Source organism: Ranitomeya imitator, chromosome 3, assembly GCF_032444005.1.
Source record: "Ranitomeya imitator isolate aRanImi1 chromosome 3, aRanImi1.pri, whole genome shotgun sequence".
Classification (NCBI taxonomy): Eukaryota; Metazoa; Chordata; class Amphibia; order Anura; family Dendrobatidae; genus Ranitomeya; species Ranitomeya imitator.
In genome coordinates, this window is record NC_091284.1 from 683,139,988 (window position 1) to 683,158,799 (window position 18,812).

At 44.1% G+C, this 18,812-nt stretch overlaps 1 protein-coding gene across 1 annotated transcript in view; it reads right to left on the reverse strand.

Moving 5' to 3' along the window:
* The window catches only part of LOC138671723 (piggyBac transposable element-derived protein 4-like), a 39,177-nt gene extending 23,589 nt beyond the window's left edge, over positions 1-15,588 (reverse strand). Inside the window, exons 1-2 of the mRNA XM_069759875.1 lie at positions 15,371-15,588; positions 13,705-15,208 (exon numbers count right to left, since the gene is read on the reverse strand). Of these exons, the coding sequence (XP_069615976.1) occupies positions 13,705-15,195 (1,491 nt within the window). The 5' untranslated portion in view covers positions 15,196-15,208; positions 15,371-15,588. The remainder of the gene's footprint in view (positions 1-13,704; positions 15,209-15,370) is intronic.
* Between the last annotated feature and the right edge of the window lie 3,224 nt (positions 15,589-18,812).

The window sequence follows — 18,812 nt, forward strand, 5'->3', positions numbered from 1 at the left end:
ATTGAAAGCTGGCTCCTTGAGACCTTTGGTGATGCAGCACTGACAAAAGTATTTGCGGTAGAGAGAGCCCACAGGGTCCCACCGAAACCACCTGTCCCTGGAGCAAGTCCCCGTACCGTGCTTGCCAAAATCCTAAACTACAGAGACAGAGACATTATCCTGAGGAAGGCTAGAGACATGACGGATCTGACAATTGGAGGTCAAAGAATTGCTATTTACCCTGACTATTCCGCCCTGGTACAGAAACAACGGATGATGTTCACGGGTATCAAGAGACGGCTGAGAGAACTGGGAGTGCAATACTCCATGATGTTTCCGGCACGACTGAGAGTGGTAGCGTTGGATAAGATTCATTTTTTCCAGACGCCGGAGGACGCTACCCAGTGGATAGATCTTAACGCTAAAAAACTTAAAGGGAAAGGAGATTGAAAATGTGAGGCGGGTTGGTCGGGAGATATCTTAAATCTTTCAAAAAGGGGGGAAAAAAAGAGATTGATTGACAGTACACTGGTAATTGAAATGTGAAGGTTGGAGGGTGGAGTTGGATATTACTCAGGGAAAGCACTGGGAGTGCTGATGCGGCGGAGAAGTACGAGGGAGGAAGGGTGTGCAGCGTACTAAAAGTTTATTTAGTTTCTTGCAGTTGTAATACAATACAGGTTCAATTATATTGTTCTTCTAAGAATTGCGCCGAATTCTGTTATAAACGGTAGCGGGAGGCGGAAGGAGAAGGTTACGTTAACAAGAGTGTTCGCAATGGGTGATGGTGCCCCACTCTTGATAAGAGGCAGAATGTATAGTATTGGGGGGTGTGGGGGAGGGGGGAGTGGGGTGAGGGTGGGAAGGGAAGTTAGACAGCTCAGAACCGGGAGTAACGACACAACTAAAGATGATGAGTCACATAATAGGGGACCGCTTTAAGATATTGAGCTGGAATGTGAGAGGCCTGGCGGATAAGTCTAGGAGAGCTGCGAGCTTGCAGTATGCGAAGGATCAACGGGCTTCTATGATATGCTTGCTAGAGACGCACTTGATACAGGAGAAAGTGGACGTACTGAATAGACGTTGGATACAGAAGGGGTATCATTCTACCTTTTCGACGTACTCAAGAGGTGTGTCAGTGTTGGTGCCGGTGGGAGTGCAATATGAAGAGGTGAAAGTATGCGTGGATGCTGAGGGTCAGTATGTGGTGATACAATGTATATTGTATGGAGTGAGATTGTGTGTTGCGGCAATGTATATTCCACCTCCATATTCAAGTAAGAAGATCAGGGAGGTATTGGAGAGGGTGGGACGATGGGAACCACTGCCAATCTTAATTATTGGGGATTTGAACAATATATGTGATGACTTTTGGGATAAAAATAAGAACACCCAGAATAGGTCGGAGGGGCACACTACAACATTTGGAACCTATGTGCGTGAATTAGGCATGATTGATCTATGGAGAGTCAGACATGTTGGGGAGAGAGGATACTCGTGCTATTCACCGGCTCATGCTACGCTATCCAGAATTGATATGGCACTGGGTAATCGCCTGTTGGACACAATGGTGGGGGAGGTGCGTTATCTGCCGAGGGCCCTTTCGGATCATAGTCCAATTGAGGTAGAGGTTAGGTTGTTGGGGACACGGACCGCAAGCGGGAGAGAATGGAAGATCCATCCTAACTGGTTACAGAGCATTGACTTGGACGGTATAGGGAAGGAGGTGACGGAATTCTTTGCGTTAAATGATGGGAGTACAGATGCTCTAACCGTTTGGGATGCAATGAAAGCGTACCTGAGAGGGTTACTATTTAGAGACATTAGTAGGTGTAAGAGGAAGACGAGGGAAGCGGAGAGAGTGGCGTTGGAGGAGCTGAAAGCCGCGGAGGACGAGATGGTTGTGCTGGGGACTTCCGAGGCAGAGAAAAGATTGAGAACAGCGCAAAATTGTATGGAAAAGATTCTGCTGGGGAAAGCTGAAAGGAAGCGGGAGTTTCAGAGGGTGGCTTATTTTCAGGAGGGAGAGACAGTTGGACACATGCTATCGGTGGTAGCCGCGGCTCAGCGTAGTACCTCGTATGTACACTCGTTGGTTTCGGATGGGGGGAGCAGGGTATCTGAAACACCGGATATTATAAAGGTCTTTGCGGACTTTTACGCGGACTTATATTCCTCCAAGGTCAATGAGTCAGCCGGAGAAACGGAGACTTTCCTTGAGAGTCTGGGTCTTCCGAAATTGAGTGAGGAGGATAGGGTGAGCCTCGATGCCCCTATCACCGAGGAGGAACTGAGTCGGGCGCTGAAGTCTATGGCCAATGGAAAGGCACCTGGGGTTGATGGGTTACCAGCCGAAATCTATAAAAGTTTGGAGGAAGTGCTGATTCCCAGATTAAAGTTAGTACTGGAGGAGGCTGGATGCCAAGGGTTTCTCCCAGCATCTATGAGGGAGGCTAATATAGTGGTTATTCCGAAGGAGGATAAGGATCTGGGGAAGCCTGAGTCATATCGGCCAATCTCTCTGTTAACCATCGATGTCAAGCTCTTGGCCAAGGTGTTAGCTACCCGTTTGTCCAGCGTCATTGCTAACCTTGTACATCCGGATCAATCTGGTTTTATGCCTGACAGATCTACAGCGGTTAATCTGCGGAGGCTGCATATGAACCTGCAGCTGAAGTCTGACAATTGTGGCCGAAGGGTTATTGCATCCTTGGATGCCCATAAGGCGTTTGACAGTGTGGAGTGGGGATATCTCTGGCGGGTGTTGAAATGTATGGGTATTGGCCCGCAATTTGTGGCGTGGACTCAACTGTTATACTCACTACCAACAGCTAGAATTAGAGTGAATGGGGAGCTTTCTCAGCCTATAAAGCTGGCCAGAGGTACGAGGCAGGGTTGCCCACTGTCGCCCCTTCTGTTTGCCTTAGCTGTGGAGCCACTGGCCGCCAAGATCCGGCAATCGGATGAGGTCCCTGGGTTCAGATATGGGAGTGTGGAGGAGAAGATTGCATTATATGCAGATGACATCTTACTGTTCCTGGCGGACCCGGATGAAGCCTTGAAGGGGGCTATCGAGATCGTTGGGAAATTTGGAGACTTATCGGGATTGAGGATAAACTGGGATAAATCGGTCCTCTTTGAGGTGGATGAGGTGGAGGAGAGTAGAAGTGAGCCATTGGGAGAGGGGCGGCTTAAGGTAGTATCCCTTTTCAAATACCTGGGAATATGGATCTCGATGCCAGTTACAGAGTTTTTATATAGGAATTTGACACCTCTCATGGGCGTTCTTAAAGCAAAAGTGGATGCGTGGAATAAATTACACTTATCGGTGGTAGGTAGGGTTAATCTCATTAAAATGGTTGTGATGCCCAAATTACTCTACGTCCTACATAATGCGCCAGTTTGGATTCCACGTGGGAAATTCCGGCAGATTAATGCTCTATTTAGAAGTCTGATATGGGGGAGGCGGTGCCCACGTATTCGCCTGGAGACGCTTCAGCGACCCAAGGAAGATGGAGGATTGGCTTTACCTAATCCTGAGTTATATTTTCTTGCAGCCCAGAGCCAACATTTGAAGGGCTGGGCGCGGGAGGCGTCTTCCAGTGCGGTACAGCACTTGATGGAGGGGATGACGGACCGACGACCGGTAGCGCAGTGTCTGGAGGATGGTTCCTTGGATGCATTGGGGAAATTATACCCAACTATGTTTTTGATATATAAATTATGGACCAGACTGCGACAGATTCGGGGGGTCACGGGGCTGACTAAATTTACACCGATATGGTTTAATAATAATTTGGTTGAGTTTGCGGCCCTTGGAGTGCTGGCGGAGTGGCAGGCCAAAGGAATCCACTTGGTGGCTCAGATAATTCAACAACAAGGATTAAAGTCCTTTTCGCAGCTGCAAGGGGAGTTTGGACTGAGACCGACTGGGGAATATCAATATGCTCAGATGAAACATGCTTTTAAAGCTCAGAACAAGGGTGGTGGTATTGAGATCCAGGAGGACATAGTTCTGGAATACGTGTGTGGGGAAGGGTCCACAAGGGGAGTCATTACCACCCTTTATAAGGACCTTCTACATGCACATCTGCTAGACTTCCCTTTAAAAGCGAGAGCGAAATGGGAAAGAGATTTAGGCCCAATGGAGGATGAAACCTGGGAGTCGGTGTTGGAGTGGGTTCCACGAGTGTCACTGAGTGAGCCGTACAGACTATCGCAGCTGTACATCTTACACAGAGTCTATAAATCACCGGAAGTGTTGCACAGAGCGGGGTTGCGTGCTGACTCCGAATGCCCGAGATGTGGGACTGAGAATGCAGGAATATACCACATGATGTGGACATGTCCAAGACTGGTTGCTTTCTGGTTGGTGGTAATGAGCCGTGTGGAAGGGGCGTATAAATGCAGAGTGCCGAGGGATCCGATAGTGTGTATACTGGGACATGTAGAGGAAATCAGAGTGGATAACACCTGGAAGATAGCAATAGCTAGGCTATTATATATGGCAAGGAAGGTAATAGCAAGGAACTGGATCAAAGAGGAACCGCCTACAAGGGGTGAATTCCTGAATTATGTTAAATATGGTCTCAATTTGGAAAAGGGGGTCTATAAAAGACGTGGGAAAATAGAAACATTTGACAAAATGTGGTCTCCGTGGCTCGAGCTGGGATGAGTAGTTATGGGAAATGGGAGGATGAGGGCCTCTGAAAGGAAGAGAGTGCTAGAGGAACAAGCGGACATAAGTGAGTCAAATGGCTCAAAGAACCATCAATACTGGTAACAAAAGTATAACTGGGTATGAGCTGTCAGGGGAGGGGGGGGGTTGGGTTTTGTTGGGATTGTTGGGGGCTTGGAAAATGTTAAAATTTTGCAAAATACTGGAAAATGCATAAATTGTATTGTTCACATTTGCTTTCAATAAAAAACTATTTAAACAAAAAAAGTATGTGACTGTGTATCTTGAGTAATCATCTATAAAAGTCAACATGTATCTATTGCCTCCTGCTGTAGTCACTTTCATGGGTCCACATACATCAGTATGCACCAAATCAAGTGGTCTTTCGCTTTTCATCTCACTTTCTTTTGGAATAGATATCCTTGTGGCTTTGGATTTTATACAACAATCACATCTTATGGTAATTGAGCAATCTGATATCTTTAAATCTTTTGTCAATTCTTTTCTCTGTAGTTCCCTTATACTGTCAGGGTGTCTATGTCCTAGACGTCTATGCCACATGTGAATACAGTTTTTGTGATCATGTGTACATACCTTCATCTGTTCCTTTGGTGTGTCAAAATGATATAATTGTTCTTCTGCCTTGACTTTGGTTATCACCTTGTTTTCTGCAATAATTGCACACTCATTGTCTTTGAATTTCACTGTAAGTCCTTTTTCTGTTAAACATTTCACAGATAATAATCCGCCTTCCAATTTTGGAACATACAACACATCTTGTACAAGTATCTTTGAATCTTGTCCGAACTTGTTTGAACAATTTAGCATACCTTGTCCGATACCTTCTGCGATTATTTTGCTTCCATCTGCGAGATAAATGGCTTCTTTCTTATCTAAATCAAGATCAGTAAAGAAATTCTTGTCACTTGTCATATGACTCATTGCTCCTGAATCAATAAACCAACCAAGTGATGATTTCTTGTCTGTTACTTTAAATGTGCCATTCCAATTATTCTCACATGAATCGGAAATTGTGTTTTTTACTTTTTGTGTATGCTTTTTATGTTGTAATTTTTGTTGTTCTGCTTTCCATATGGTACAGTCTTTCTTTAAATGAACTTTTTTCTTACATCTGAAGCATTCTCTTGTCTCTTTATTATAGGGTTTTTTTGAATTCTGTAGCTTTAAGAGCGTTTTCACTGTCCTTTTCAGTAGAAGAATCATTTCTTTGTTCTTTTCTTCTCTGATATTAATCTATTAGTCTTGTTTTCACAAAATCTAATGTAATGTCAGTTTCTGGTCTTGTCTCAAGGGCATTTATCAAGGCTGTATACGAATCTGGTAAACTGCACAACAATATAGCTGCTACATGACTTTCTTTAACATCTTCACCAATAGATCTTAGCTGTGATATCACTTCCATCATTGAGAATATGTGCTTCTGCATATCGTCATTTGCACTCAATCTCATACTGTACAGCTTTCTTAATAAAAATAACTTGTGATTCAAGCTAGGTCTCTCATACAGTTTTCTTAATGCTTCCCACATTCCCCTAGCTGTTTCTTCATTTCTTATATGTATTAATTGAGCATCATCCACTAATAAGCTAATGGTGGCTCTCGCTTGTATATTCTTCTTATCCCATGTCTGATTATCTTGATCTGGTCTTGCTGTAACAATTACTTCCCATAGATCATCCTTAGATAACAACATCTCTACTTTGAATTTCCATAACTGATAATTTTCACTATTCAGTTTAGCTACTGTAAATTTCAGTTCTGTGTTACTCATCATCTTTATATAGTCTTACTTGTTTAGAGAGTTGTACTGAAGATATTCTCCTGTATGTCCTGTGAATTCTCTGCAATTATATCCAGCTCCTGGGATGGTGAATTCCTCTGTCACTCTGTATCTGGATTTAGTTCCTTCTGTTTACAGAGCTTATCTATGTGCTCCATTATCTGGGCTATAAACCAGGATCCTTCTGCCTGGGCTTGTAGTGCAGACCTGTAGTGTCTGGGGTGCCTGGGCCCATAACCTGTTGCAGAGTGCGTCTTCTTGCAGTCACCGCTGTACTTAGGAGAGCTTCAATCAGCAAGATATCTTGAGTAAACAGTATTTACTTCATACTGGATAAACATGAGATACAATTCAGTGTCACACAGTCCGTGCACTGAACACAACACATTCATGAAGAAAAGCAAAAACAGAAAGTAAGAAAACAACCAACAACTGAGAGCTTCCCTCCCCACATTACAGCAAGTATATAACTTTACACACTATCGCCATCTGCTGTCTGGTTAGTATAAAGTCCTCTTTTCACTTATAATAAGTCCCAATCTGTTGCATATGCCAACAGGGAGCCTTCCACTTTGCGCTGACTATTAGTCCCTTGCTGCCTGTAGTGTCCTAACAAGGTCCTCGTTCTCTCCTGTCCTAGGACAGTACCTGTATGGTAGGCAACTTGAGCTGTTTCTCTGGGATCTCTGTATACGGTGACTCCGGGCTCTGGAATGCTGCTGTACCTCAGGTTTAATGGGACAGGTTACTTTCAGATCTCTGCCCTCCGGTTCTGATGTGGAACTTGCAGTTGCCCACAACCTTGGGCTCCCAGTGCCCGGCCTCTGCGCTTCAGCTCTGAGGGGCTCAATAACAGCCCTCCTCAAGCTCCTATCACTCCTCTGCTCTTTCCCTGTATCTTGTCTGCACCAGACTACTCACTCCTCCTCCAGACCAGGATGTAAATTGAGGGAAGCTCCCCTAAAACCAGGTTTTGAGCTCCCCCTTCTGGCCTGGAGTCAGAAAAAGTTGTATGTGAGATTACCTGCCAAAGGGATCCCTCCTGTCTCCAGGCATGGCATTACCCTCCCCGAGAGGAAGGCAGCACCACTGTGGTACCTGAACTCCTGGGGTGCCACATTAGCAATGCAGCCTTTTAGCACTGATGTCCTGGATTCAAATCCCACCAAGGACAACATCTGCAAGAAGTTTGTCTACCCGTGTTTGTGTGGGTTTCCTCTGGGTTCTCCGGTTTCCTCCCACACTCCAAAAACACAGTGCCTTGCGAAAGTATTCGGCCCCCTGGAACTTTTCAACCTATTCCCACATATCATGCTTCAAACATAAAGATACCAAATGTAAATTTGGTGTTCCACTTGGTGATTCTTCACCAAAAATTTACATTTGGTATCTTTATGTTTGAAGCATGATATGTGGGAAAAGGCTGAAAAGTTCCAGGGGGCCGAATACTTTCACAAGACACTGTACTGATAGGGAATTTAGATTGTGAGCCCCAATGGGGACAGTGCCGATTAGTATCTGCAAAGCGCTGTGGAGTTAATGGAACTTTATACGTGAGTAAAATACTAGCTATAGAGCTCCTGTCTATAATATCACCTGTTCAGCTTGTACAGTAGCACTATAAACTGTCTACAGAGCTCCTATGTATAAAGTCAGCCATTAACATTACTGTCATGGCCAAAAGTATTGACACCCCTGAAATTCTGTCAGATAATACTCAGTTTCTTCCTGAAAATGATTTCAAACACAAATTGTTTAGTATTATTATTTTCATTTAATTTGTCTTAAATGAAAAAAACACAAAAAGAATTGTCCTAAAGCCAAATTGGATATAATTCCACACCAAACATAAAAAAGGGGGTGGACAAAAATATTGGCACTGTTCGAAAAATCATGTGATGCTTCCCTAATTTGTGTAATTAACCGCACCTGTAACTTACCTGTGGTACCTAACAGGTCTTGGCAATAACTAAATCACACTTGCAGCCAGTTGACATGGATTAAAGTTGACTCAACCGCTGTCCTGTGTCCTTGTGTGCACCACATTGAGCATGGAGAAAAGAAAGAAGACCAAAGAACTGTCTGAGGACTTGAGAAACCAAATTGTGAGGAAGCATGAGCAATCTCAAGACTACAAGTCCATCTCCAAAGACCTGAATGTTCCTGTGTCTACCATGCGCAGTGTCATCAAGAAGTTTAAAGCCCATGGCACTGTGGCTAACCTCCCTAGATGTGGATGGAAAAGAAAAATTGACAAGAGATTTCAATATAAGATTGTGCGGATGTTGGATAAAGAACCTCGACTAACATCTAAACAAGTTCAAGCTGCCCTGCAGGCCGAGGGTACAACAGTGTCAACCAGCGTCGGACTGGAGCACCTTGGGCCCACCAGAGAAAATCATTCTTGGGGCCCACTATGTAGCTACATAGAAATAGATACAAGACCACCAATTGTGCGGTAAAAAGCGCTAATATCAGGGTATAATATAAGGTAGTTCACGTCTTAATAATGTAGCAAGGGTTGGGGTAGCCCCCTCACAGAATATAATGTAGCCCCCTCATAAAATATAATGCAAGCCCCCTCTCATAGAATATAATGCAGCACCCCACAAAATATAATGCAACCCTCTCAGGTATGACACAGTCCCCACCATAGAATATAATGTAGCACCCCCATAGGGTATAATGCAGCCCCCCCCTCATATAGTATAATGCCACCCAGCACAGAATATAATGTAGTCCCCTGAGAGAATGCAGTTCCACCACAGAATATAATGCAGCCCCCCCATAGAGTATACTGTAGCCCCCTCATATAGTATGATGTAGCCCCCATAATATTATGTAGTCCCCTGAGAGAATAATGCAGCCCCACCACAGAATATAATGCAGCCCCCCATAGAGTATACTGTAACCCCTCATATAGTATGATGTAGCCCCCCATAATATAATGTAGTACCTTGAGTATAATGCAGTCCCCCCACAGAATATAATGTAGCCCCCCAGGGCCGTATTTAGAGTTTCTGCTGCCCTAGGCACTTTTAGTGCTGCCTCCCCCATTGTTGAGTATGACACTATCGGCAGTGACTTTGGCAAGAATCGCTGATGTGAAAGTCGCCTTTTGCAGCAGATCGGGCAGTTTTTCTGCATCTGCCGCGTAACGGATCACTTATGGCAACACTGCGTTCGGCCTCAGTCAATCTCTATGGGATTTTCGGCACTTGCCGTGATCTGGCAAATGCGGTACCATACCTCCCAACTTTTGAAGAAGGGAAGGAGGTATAAAGTTTGCGGCGCGCGTAGTGCGCCGCGGCAAATTTTAGGCCACGCCTCTGACTAGACCCATTTCACAACTAGTCACACCCATATCCACGTCCCAACCGCAGCCATTTAGCACTGCTGATCACACTATTTTATATACAATAATTATAAGCAAACAAAAATATGGCCACACAGTGCTCCATACTGTATAATGGCCACACATGATGCTCCATACTGTATAATGGCCACACATGATGCTCCATAATGTATAATGGCCACACATGATGCTGCATACTGTATAATGGCCACACACAGTTCTTCATACTGTATAATAGCCACACATGATGCTCCATAGTGTATAATGGCCACACATTGCTCCATACTGTATAATGGCCACACATGATGCTGCATACTGTATAATGGCCCACACAGTTCTTCATACTGTATAATGGCCACACATGATGCTCCATACTGTATAACGGCCACACATGATGCTGCATACTGTATAATGACCGCACATGATGCTCCATACTGTATAATGGCCGCACATGATGCTCCATACTGTATAATGATCCCACATAATGCTCAATACTGTATAATGACCACAAATGATGCTCCATACTGTATAATGACTGCACATGATGCTCCATAGTGTATAACGGCCACACAGTTCTCCATACTGTATAATGGCCACACATGATTCTCCATACTGTATAATGACCGCACATGATGCTCCATACTGTATAACGGCCACACAGTTCTCCATACTGTATAATGGCCGCACATGATGCTCAATACTGTATAATGACCACAAATGATGCTCCATACTGTATAACGGCCACACAGTTCTCCATACTGTATAATGGCCGCACATGATGCTCAATACTGTATAATGACCACAAATGATGCTCCATACTGTATAATGACCACAAATGATGCTCCATACTGTATAACGGCCGCACATGATGCTCCATACTGTATAATGATCCCACATAATGCTCAATACTGTATAATGACCACAAATGATGCTCCATACTGTATAACGGCCATACATGATGCTCCATACTGTATAATGACCACAAATGATGCTCCATACTGTATAACGGCCACACATGATGCTCCATACTGTATAATATCCGCACATGATGCTCAATACTGTATAATATCCGCACATGATGCTCCATACTGTATAATGACCACAAATGATGCTCCATACTGTATAACGGCCACACATGATGCTCCATACTGTATAATGACCCCCCTCCTGTATGCATGGCTCATCTCCCTCCTATCCCATATACATAGCTCATATTACCCCTCCTGTATGCATGGCTCATATTCCCCCCTGCATGGCTCATATTCCCCCCTGCATGGCTCATATTCCCCCCTGCATGGCTCATATTCCCCCCTGCATGGCTCATATTCCCCCCTGCATGGCTCATATTCCCCCCTGCATGGCTCATATTCCCCCCTGCATGGCTTATATCCCCCCCTGCATGGCTCATATTCCCCCCTGCATGGCTCATATTCCCCCCTGCATGGCTCATATTCCCCCTGCATGGCTTATATCCCCCCCTGCATGGCTCATATTCCCCCCTGCATGGCTCATATTCCCCCCTGCATGGCTTATATTCCCCCCTGCATGGCTTATATTCCCCCCTGCATGGCTCATATTCCCCCCTGTATGCAGGCTTATCTCTCCGCTCCTGCTCCTGCTCGGCGCGCCGGCTTATGTCCTCCTTCATCCCCCCCCCGTTCCCCCGTCCCTCCGTCCCTCCGTCCCTCATACTCACCTGTCCCACTGCACGGCCGTGCCAACATCCCTCGCGCTCTGTCCCAACTCCAGGCGGCGGCGCCGGCGCAGCACCTTCTTCCTGCTTGAGCGGTCATGTGACACCGTTCATTAAGATCATGAATATGCGCATATTCATGATCTTAATGAGCGGTGTCACGTGACCGCTCGTTCAGGACGAGCTGCAGTGCAGACGCCGAGACCATCGCTGGAGCAGGGTGAGTATTCAAGGCGGGCAGGCGAGCAGGCGAGCGAGCGGGCGGGCGGCGGCGGGGGGGGCCCTGGAGCGGGGGGAGGGCCCTGGAGCGGGGGGAGGCCCTGCCAGCAGATGCCAGTGTCAGGGCCCACCGGAGGATCCTCCGGTTCCCCGGTGGGCCAGTCCGAGCCTGGTCAACCCGTACTATCCATCGGCGTCTGAATGAAAAGGGACTGTATGGTAGGAGACCCAGGAAGACCCCACTTCTTACCCCGAGACATAAAAAAGCCAGGCTGGAGTTTGCCAAAACTTACCTGAAAAAGCCTAAAACGTTTTGGAAGAATGTTCTCTGGTCAGATGAGGCAAAAGTAGAGCTTTTTGGGCAAAGGCATCAACATAGAGTTTACAGGAGAAAAAAAAGAGGCATTCAAAGAAAAGAACACGGTCCCTGATCAATGTTTTGCTTGTTGCTTCATTCTCTTTTGTGTTTTTTTCATTTAAGACAAATTAAATGAAGATAATAATACCAAAGAATTTGTGTATGCAATCATTTTCAGGAAGAAACTGAGTATTATCTGACGGAATTGCAGGGGTGTCAATACTTTTGGCCATGACTGTAGATGGTTGTTAACCGAACGATGCTTCAGTTGATCGTTTGCACATCAGCCATATTTGCCTTCTCTCCCATATAAAGGAAAGCTCGAACGAGCACTCAGGTCTTTTCTGTGAGAAGGTCGCCAACAAACATCTCTACCACCGGATTATCTCTGGGAGAAAGAAGCGATTGGCTGTCTGAATTAAGGCATGCCCAAACAACAGCTCCCTCAAAGACCAGGTGTCTTACTGTATTTGCTGGTAATATATGATCATGGTGTTATGTGGTGCTTTTTGTCCTTTGTATATTGTATGTAGTATTATTGGTAGATTAGTCTTGGTGGTTATATTCTGATGCTAAGGGGTGGTAATATATGGTCATGATGGGGCACTATTATTTTCCACTTCTACAATGATTTTTGTTTTGGAATGGTGAAAATATTAAGTAGAAACTAATCTTATTCCTGTGTTTTCTGTGAGAGTTCTATTTTATCTGTATTTTTTTCTTATATACATTTACAGAGGGCGAAAACGTCTTTACATCACCACTGAGACACATGTTTCCGAGTAACATGCTGGTGGGGGTAAAGGGTCCCTAATCTAAATTTTACCTTGGGGTCCACAGGATTCTAGTTGTATCACTGCCTCTCACTTTTTTTTTTTTGCTTTTCTCTAATGAGATCCATTCCCTTTTTGGCCCAAAAAGTAAAACACTAATCTGTATGACCAATTTGTGATATATGTAAATGCATTGTCAGTCTGCCTTACCCCTCCGTCAGGCGCAATATAGATTCTCGTCAGTTCAGGCGCAATGTGCCTGACAAGCACAGGTCAGAAAACCACCTATAGTAGCTACATATTTCAATTTCAGGACTATAGAAGTAGTCAGTGACCTTCATAGGAATGTATTAAAAGAGATTACACCAAATCAGATGCAAAAAAAACCATTTATTAACCATAAACTTATTAAAACTAAAAGTACCACTTTTCGGTAGTACCGCCAAATAGGCTCCAGTTATCTTTACTTAACTATTGCTTAAATATAAAATTATGGAAAAAAACTTAAAGGATATTGCACTTAGATGTTACTTAATTATTTTCTACTCATCTTCAGTGGTTTCAATTGCAGCAGAAGCAGCACAGGTACACTTAGAAAAGCAAGGCTGGCAGACGAAAGTTGCATGGGAAAGGCAGATTGATTCTTTACATATTTTGCAGTCATATTTAGAAAGCCTTCTGAAACCAGATACAAATGAGCAGGTAGTACAACTGCGTCTTTTAGAAGGTGGTAGAGTCGGTGTTTGTTCTGGAACGTCCTTGGGACGATATCTCTTCAACCGGTGTTGCAGGGCAAGGGGCATTCCAACCGTCTTTGTACTTCTTAGGCTTAGCTCTCCACTCACCAGTTCATTAGCCAATTGTTTTAGGTACATTCTTCTGCGCATTTGTTTAAGTTCATTACCGAGGTAAATTACTTGTGAGTTGATGCCACCCACATTCAGCATTGTAAAGAAGATTACCATCAGCCAGCGTTTGGTATTTCGACTTACATTGAAATTGCCACACATTTGGTCAGCAGTGTCAACGCCACTTTTGGTCAAATTATAAAAAGTTATGATTTCTGGTTTCCTTAGCTCCCCAGACTCTGGATCAATGGTGTAATCATTATGTAATGAAGAGACCAAAATCACATTTTTCCTCTCGCGTGGGATGTAAGAAACTAAAATCTTTCCATTACTGAACCCAAACATAGTGCTATACTGTTGTTTGCCTTTTGTATATAGAAAATCTGGTGGCAACTGCCTTTTGTTTTTTCTAACAGTTCCCACATATGACAGCTTTTTCGTTTTTAAAAAATCAATCAGATCAAAGTCAGTAAACCAGTTGTCAGCAGTGATATTTCGACCAGATCCAAACATTGGCTCAGCAATTCTCTTTACCACATCACTAGGCTTGTTGCTCACATTGAAAGGACCTGGTGGCTGTCTTCCACAATAAACTTCCATGTTCATAGTGTACATCATCCTTGCATCAACCATGGCAAAAATTTTAATTCCATATTTGTTTGGCTTCGATGGTATATATTGCCGAAAACCACATCTTCCACGGAAACCTGGAAGCATCTCATCAATAGTGAGGTATTGCCCCGGGCAATAGCTTTTTTGACAATTCATAATAAATTGTTGAAATATGTCCCGAATTGGTGCAAGCCGGTCATAACCTTTTCGTTCTGTCCGGGTACTTCGATCATCGAAACGGAGGCAACGGATCAGGACTTTGAATCGTTTCAGATTCATCACAAGGCTGAATTTTTCGATGCCATCACCGTCTGTCCCCCACAGCTCCTCCAAACTTTGCCTATTTGCTCTGAAAGCACCAGCTAGGTATAACAAGCCAATAAATGCCTTGAGTTCAATCACATCAGTGTTTTTGATGTCCCTCTCTCTGGAGAATTGCTCTTTGATTGTGTCAATATACTGGTTAGTGAACCGAACAATAGTTTCCAACATGCTATCTGTAATTCGATTACTCCAACATTCCACTGCAGTTTTAGCTTTTCTAGCACTTCCAATAACTCCAGGAAGGTGTGTAATAATATTGTGGGATTCTCTGCGCTGTTTGTTCTTGGGTGCCTTTTTGTTCCACTTTGTATTTTTATCTTTGCCCAAATAATAAGCTAGATCTGTGTCTGTTTCCTCTGTATCAGTGTCATCACCATCCTGCTCTGTTCCAGAATCAGTGTTACATTCTGCTACCTCATCTTCAGATGAAATGCCACTAGATTCCTCTAAATCCTCAGTTACTGCTGGTTCTTCCTCATCATCTTCTAACAAAAAAATCTTCATTTCTTCTAAATGAAGGGGTTTAGATGAATCATACTGTTTTCTGGCCATTGCAGCAGAAAATCTGAAGCAAGAGAGAAAGAGTATGTGTTAGGGCGCAATGTGCCTTAGAAGCCACCCTCCTTTTGTCTAAGAAAACAGTACTTATGTACACTAACTTAGCATTAATCCTTCATAAAACAAGCTAAATACACAATCGTGATGAATAAAAAAAGAAAATACTAACCTTTCAATTTGTGTTGAAATCAGGCGCAATGTGCCTGAGAAGCCAAAGTGTTGATATCTGCTCACTAGAAGGTCTGCTGAGTCACTGTGATATCAGGTTTCACAGAGCCTGTAGAGTCAGGAGATAACTAGGAGGGGTGGGGTTTTCTGATAAGTGGGCAAGGAGAGAGAAGTGAAACAAATTACTGTGTGCCTGTCAGATCTATTGCGCCTGACGGAGGGTTAAGTTCCTGTGATCTGTTAGCCCCAAATATTTTCTAAATGTGTAAAACTATAAAATAGTTTACATTTGATTTTAGTACAGTACAATCTGTAGATGCGTCTTTCCTACAAAACCATGACATCATGCCTAATATGTATTACTAATGTATTGGAAACTCTTCAGGAGGAAGCAGTTATCCACGATGACTACATCTTCTTTCTGTCTTGTGTTTTAATTATTTTTCCATTTCAAAGCAAACTCTGTGGCTAATATTTACCAGATGCTCAGCACAGGTCCCAATCAGCTGCAATGTCTCCCCCTTGTGTACATAATAGAATATAGCATTTTAACTATGTAAGAACTAGAGTTGAGCTAATTTGATCGGGTCCCTGCTTATTCGGCAAGCTATAGCGCTTGCCAAATAAGCTGCAGAGGGAGCCTGGATACATGGAGCGTGTCGGCTGTCCAGCACCGCAGCTGCATGTGTTGTGGCTGTGTCACTCTTCACAGCACATGCATGGAGAGCCCAGCACACAGGCAGCTGCAGCGCCGGACAGTAGATCAGTCACACTGGAAACACTGATCAAACACTCATGAAAATCTGATCCACACTGATAAAAATGTGATGTAGCACATTTGATAAAAATTTTCAATTTTCATCACTTAAGAGGAAGAAATGGAATTTGAATAAGGCTTTATTCAGTTTTCACCAGGGCTGCCTAAATCATTACAATACAGGAAAGATACATATCTTGGTACCGTGTTAGCCAGTAGATTGAAAAATATTTAGAATTGAGAGTCCTCAGTGGTTGATACCTTTTAATGGCTAACTGAAAAGATGGTAACAAAGCTTTCAAGAGTACTCAGGTCTCTTCATCAGGCTTAGACTAAAAGAAATTCTGAAGAATCACATATTTATGCACAACACATCACAGAAAAAAAACACGGATAAGACAGGTGACATGAGGCAGAATTACCATGAGTGATAAACAGTAATGTCCATAAATATTGGACCAGTTCTTAGATAAGGAATGTTTTATTGTCCTCTGATTGGGGTCTGGTTCTGTTGTGATGACCCCACATAGTCTGAGAACTGGTCCAATATTTATGGACATAACTGTTTATCACTCATGGTAATTCTGCCTCATGTCACCTGTCTTATCCATGTTTTTTTTTTCTGTGCTACGTTCTGCATAAATCTTCAGAATTTGCTTTAGTCTTTGCCTGATGAAGAGACCTGTGTAGTCTCGAAAGCTTGCAATTTGTTACCATCTTTTCAGTTAGCCATTAAAAGGTATCAACCACTGAGGATTCTCAATTCTAGATATTTTTAAATCATTACAAAGCATTAGTCTTCAAAACTTTAGGCCACGTTCACACATTTAGTATTTGCACACTATTTTTTGATAATATGTTTCATCATATGGCATCTTCAACCCTGAACCACTCTCTTCCACCCCAAAAGTCGGCGGACTGCCATCCCCCACCTTCATTTTTTCCCTTACTCCCAGAAGGCTGTTCTTCTCTCTGTGACTCTCCTGTACACTTCTTTCTTCTATCTTTTCTTCTCCTCCTAGCTCTTCCTCCATCTGAACTCCTTACATTAGACTTGCCCAGCTTTCCTGACTTTGATCACACACTTGCTTCACAACCTTCACAATTTCTTTACTTTTCTGTTGCACTTTTTGTTTACTCACTTGTTATTCTACTTTCTCTCTTCATTTTTCTTTCCTTTTTCCCTTACTTTTTTGATGTGTTTTTGGTTCACTCATCATTCACATTGTCTTTACTTTGTTTCTTTTTCCATTCAGGACAATCCCTAAACAAATGCGTATCAGCCTGATGCATTTCTTCTTCTCACCACAATCCTTAGCTTCATGACCCATCTTCTTACATATACAGCATACTTCCTTAGTACAACTATTGCTAATATGCCCATAAGATTCATAATTATGACAAAACATTGGCATTCCATCAAAGAAAAACTCTCCTTTGGTCATTCCAATTTTAAACTGTGCAAGAGGAAAGCGAATCTTCCCCTCTTCATTAAACCTCATTATAAACCTCTGCTTGGAAGTCCAGAAACCATATTCAATCTTTCCTTTTGGCACAATAACTTTACAATACTCCTTAAAAAAGCAACAATAACATCCTCTATAATCACAGGTGAAAAATTTTAACAATAACCACTTTCTCCATTGGGTGATAGTGTGGAATCACAGCTATCCCCTCCATGAGTTTATTCTTTGAATACACTTAAAATAAAAAACAAAAAGGTCTCTATTTGCAAAAATCAAAAAATCCTTTTTTATTCAGTCTCCCATGACAGTACCATGAGAAAGGGGATCTGCCCTTCAGGGACAGGAAACCTAGAGACATAAAAGGGTGGCACCTCCCATGCATCAGTTGGTTTCCTGTCCCTGATGGGAATCCTTTCCTTACAGACATACCTGTGTAAGGATGGAAGAATCGTTGGATCCCAGGCCCGGCCGGTTGGTTCAGGCAGCGATGGTCCCCTGCCTCGGCTGGTGGGGTCCCTGGAAGTGCCACGGTGGGTTCAGGGTGTACCGCATGACAGTGAGCGGAGCAGTGTCGAGAAGGTTTACCAGCTCCAATAGGTCAGGACCAGAAGAAGGTAAGTATGTCCCTGCAGATGCTGTGTGGTCTCCGGTGTGGTACTACCTGGTGTGCAGCCGGGACTTGGGTGTATCCTGGAGCTCCGGTGGCATCTGGGAGTGTGCCGTGGGATGTGGCCAGGGCGGTCCGGGGGCTGGCCGGGGGCTCAGCTGGTGACGTGTCCTGGTTAGGCCCTGTGACGTGGCCTGGGTCACCATGGTGATGCATCAGGGGTGGAGCCTGGGGGCACATCCCAGTTGCTGAGTGTCGGTTTAACTGGATGATGCAGCAGGGGTGCTGCAGCCAGGGTCCAGAGTGGGGGGCACCCGGGTCCAGTGCGGGCCGTGATCGGTGACTTGGTCATGGGTCTGCAGGAAGCAGAGGGCGCCAGGGTGGTCGCATTGCGTCAGGGACGTGGCAGCTCTGAGGGAGGATGAGGCGCCCGGACCAGGACCTGCTGACCCGGATCGCCATTGGGCACTGGCACATGCTTCAGTGCTTCTGAGACCATTTCTGAAAGGATGGAGTCAAGCGAGCAGCAGGAGCAGGTACACCCTGCACAGCAGCATGTGCAGCTTGTTCAGAAGCCCCGTGCAGTCTGGCAAAAGACCCGTGACAATACAGG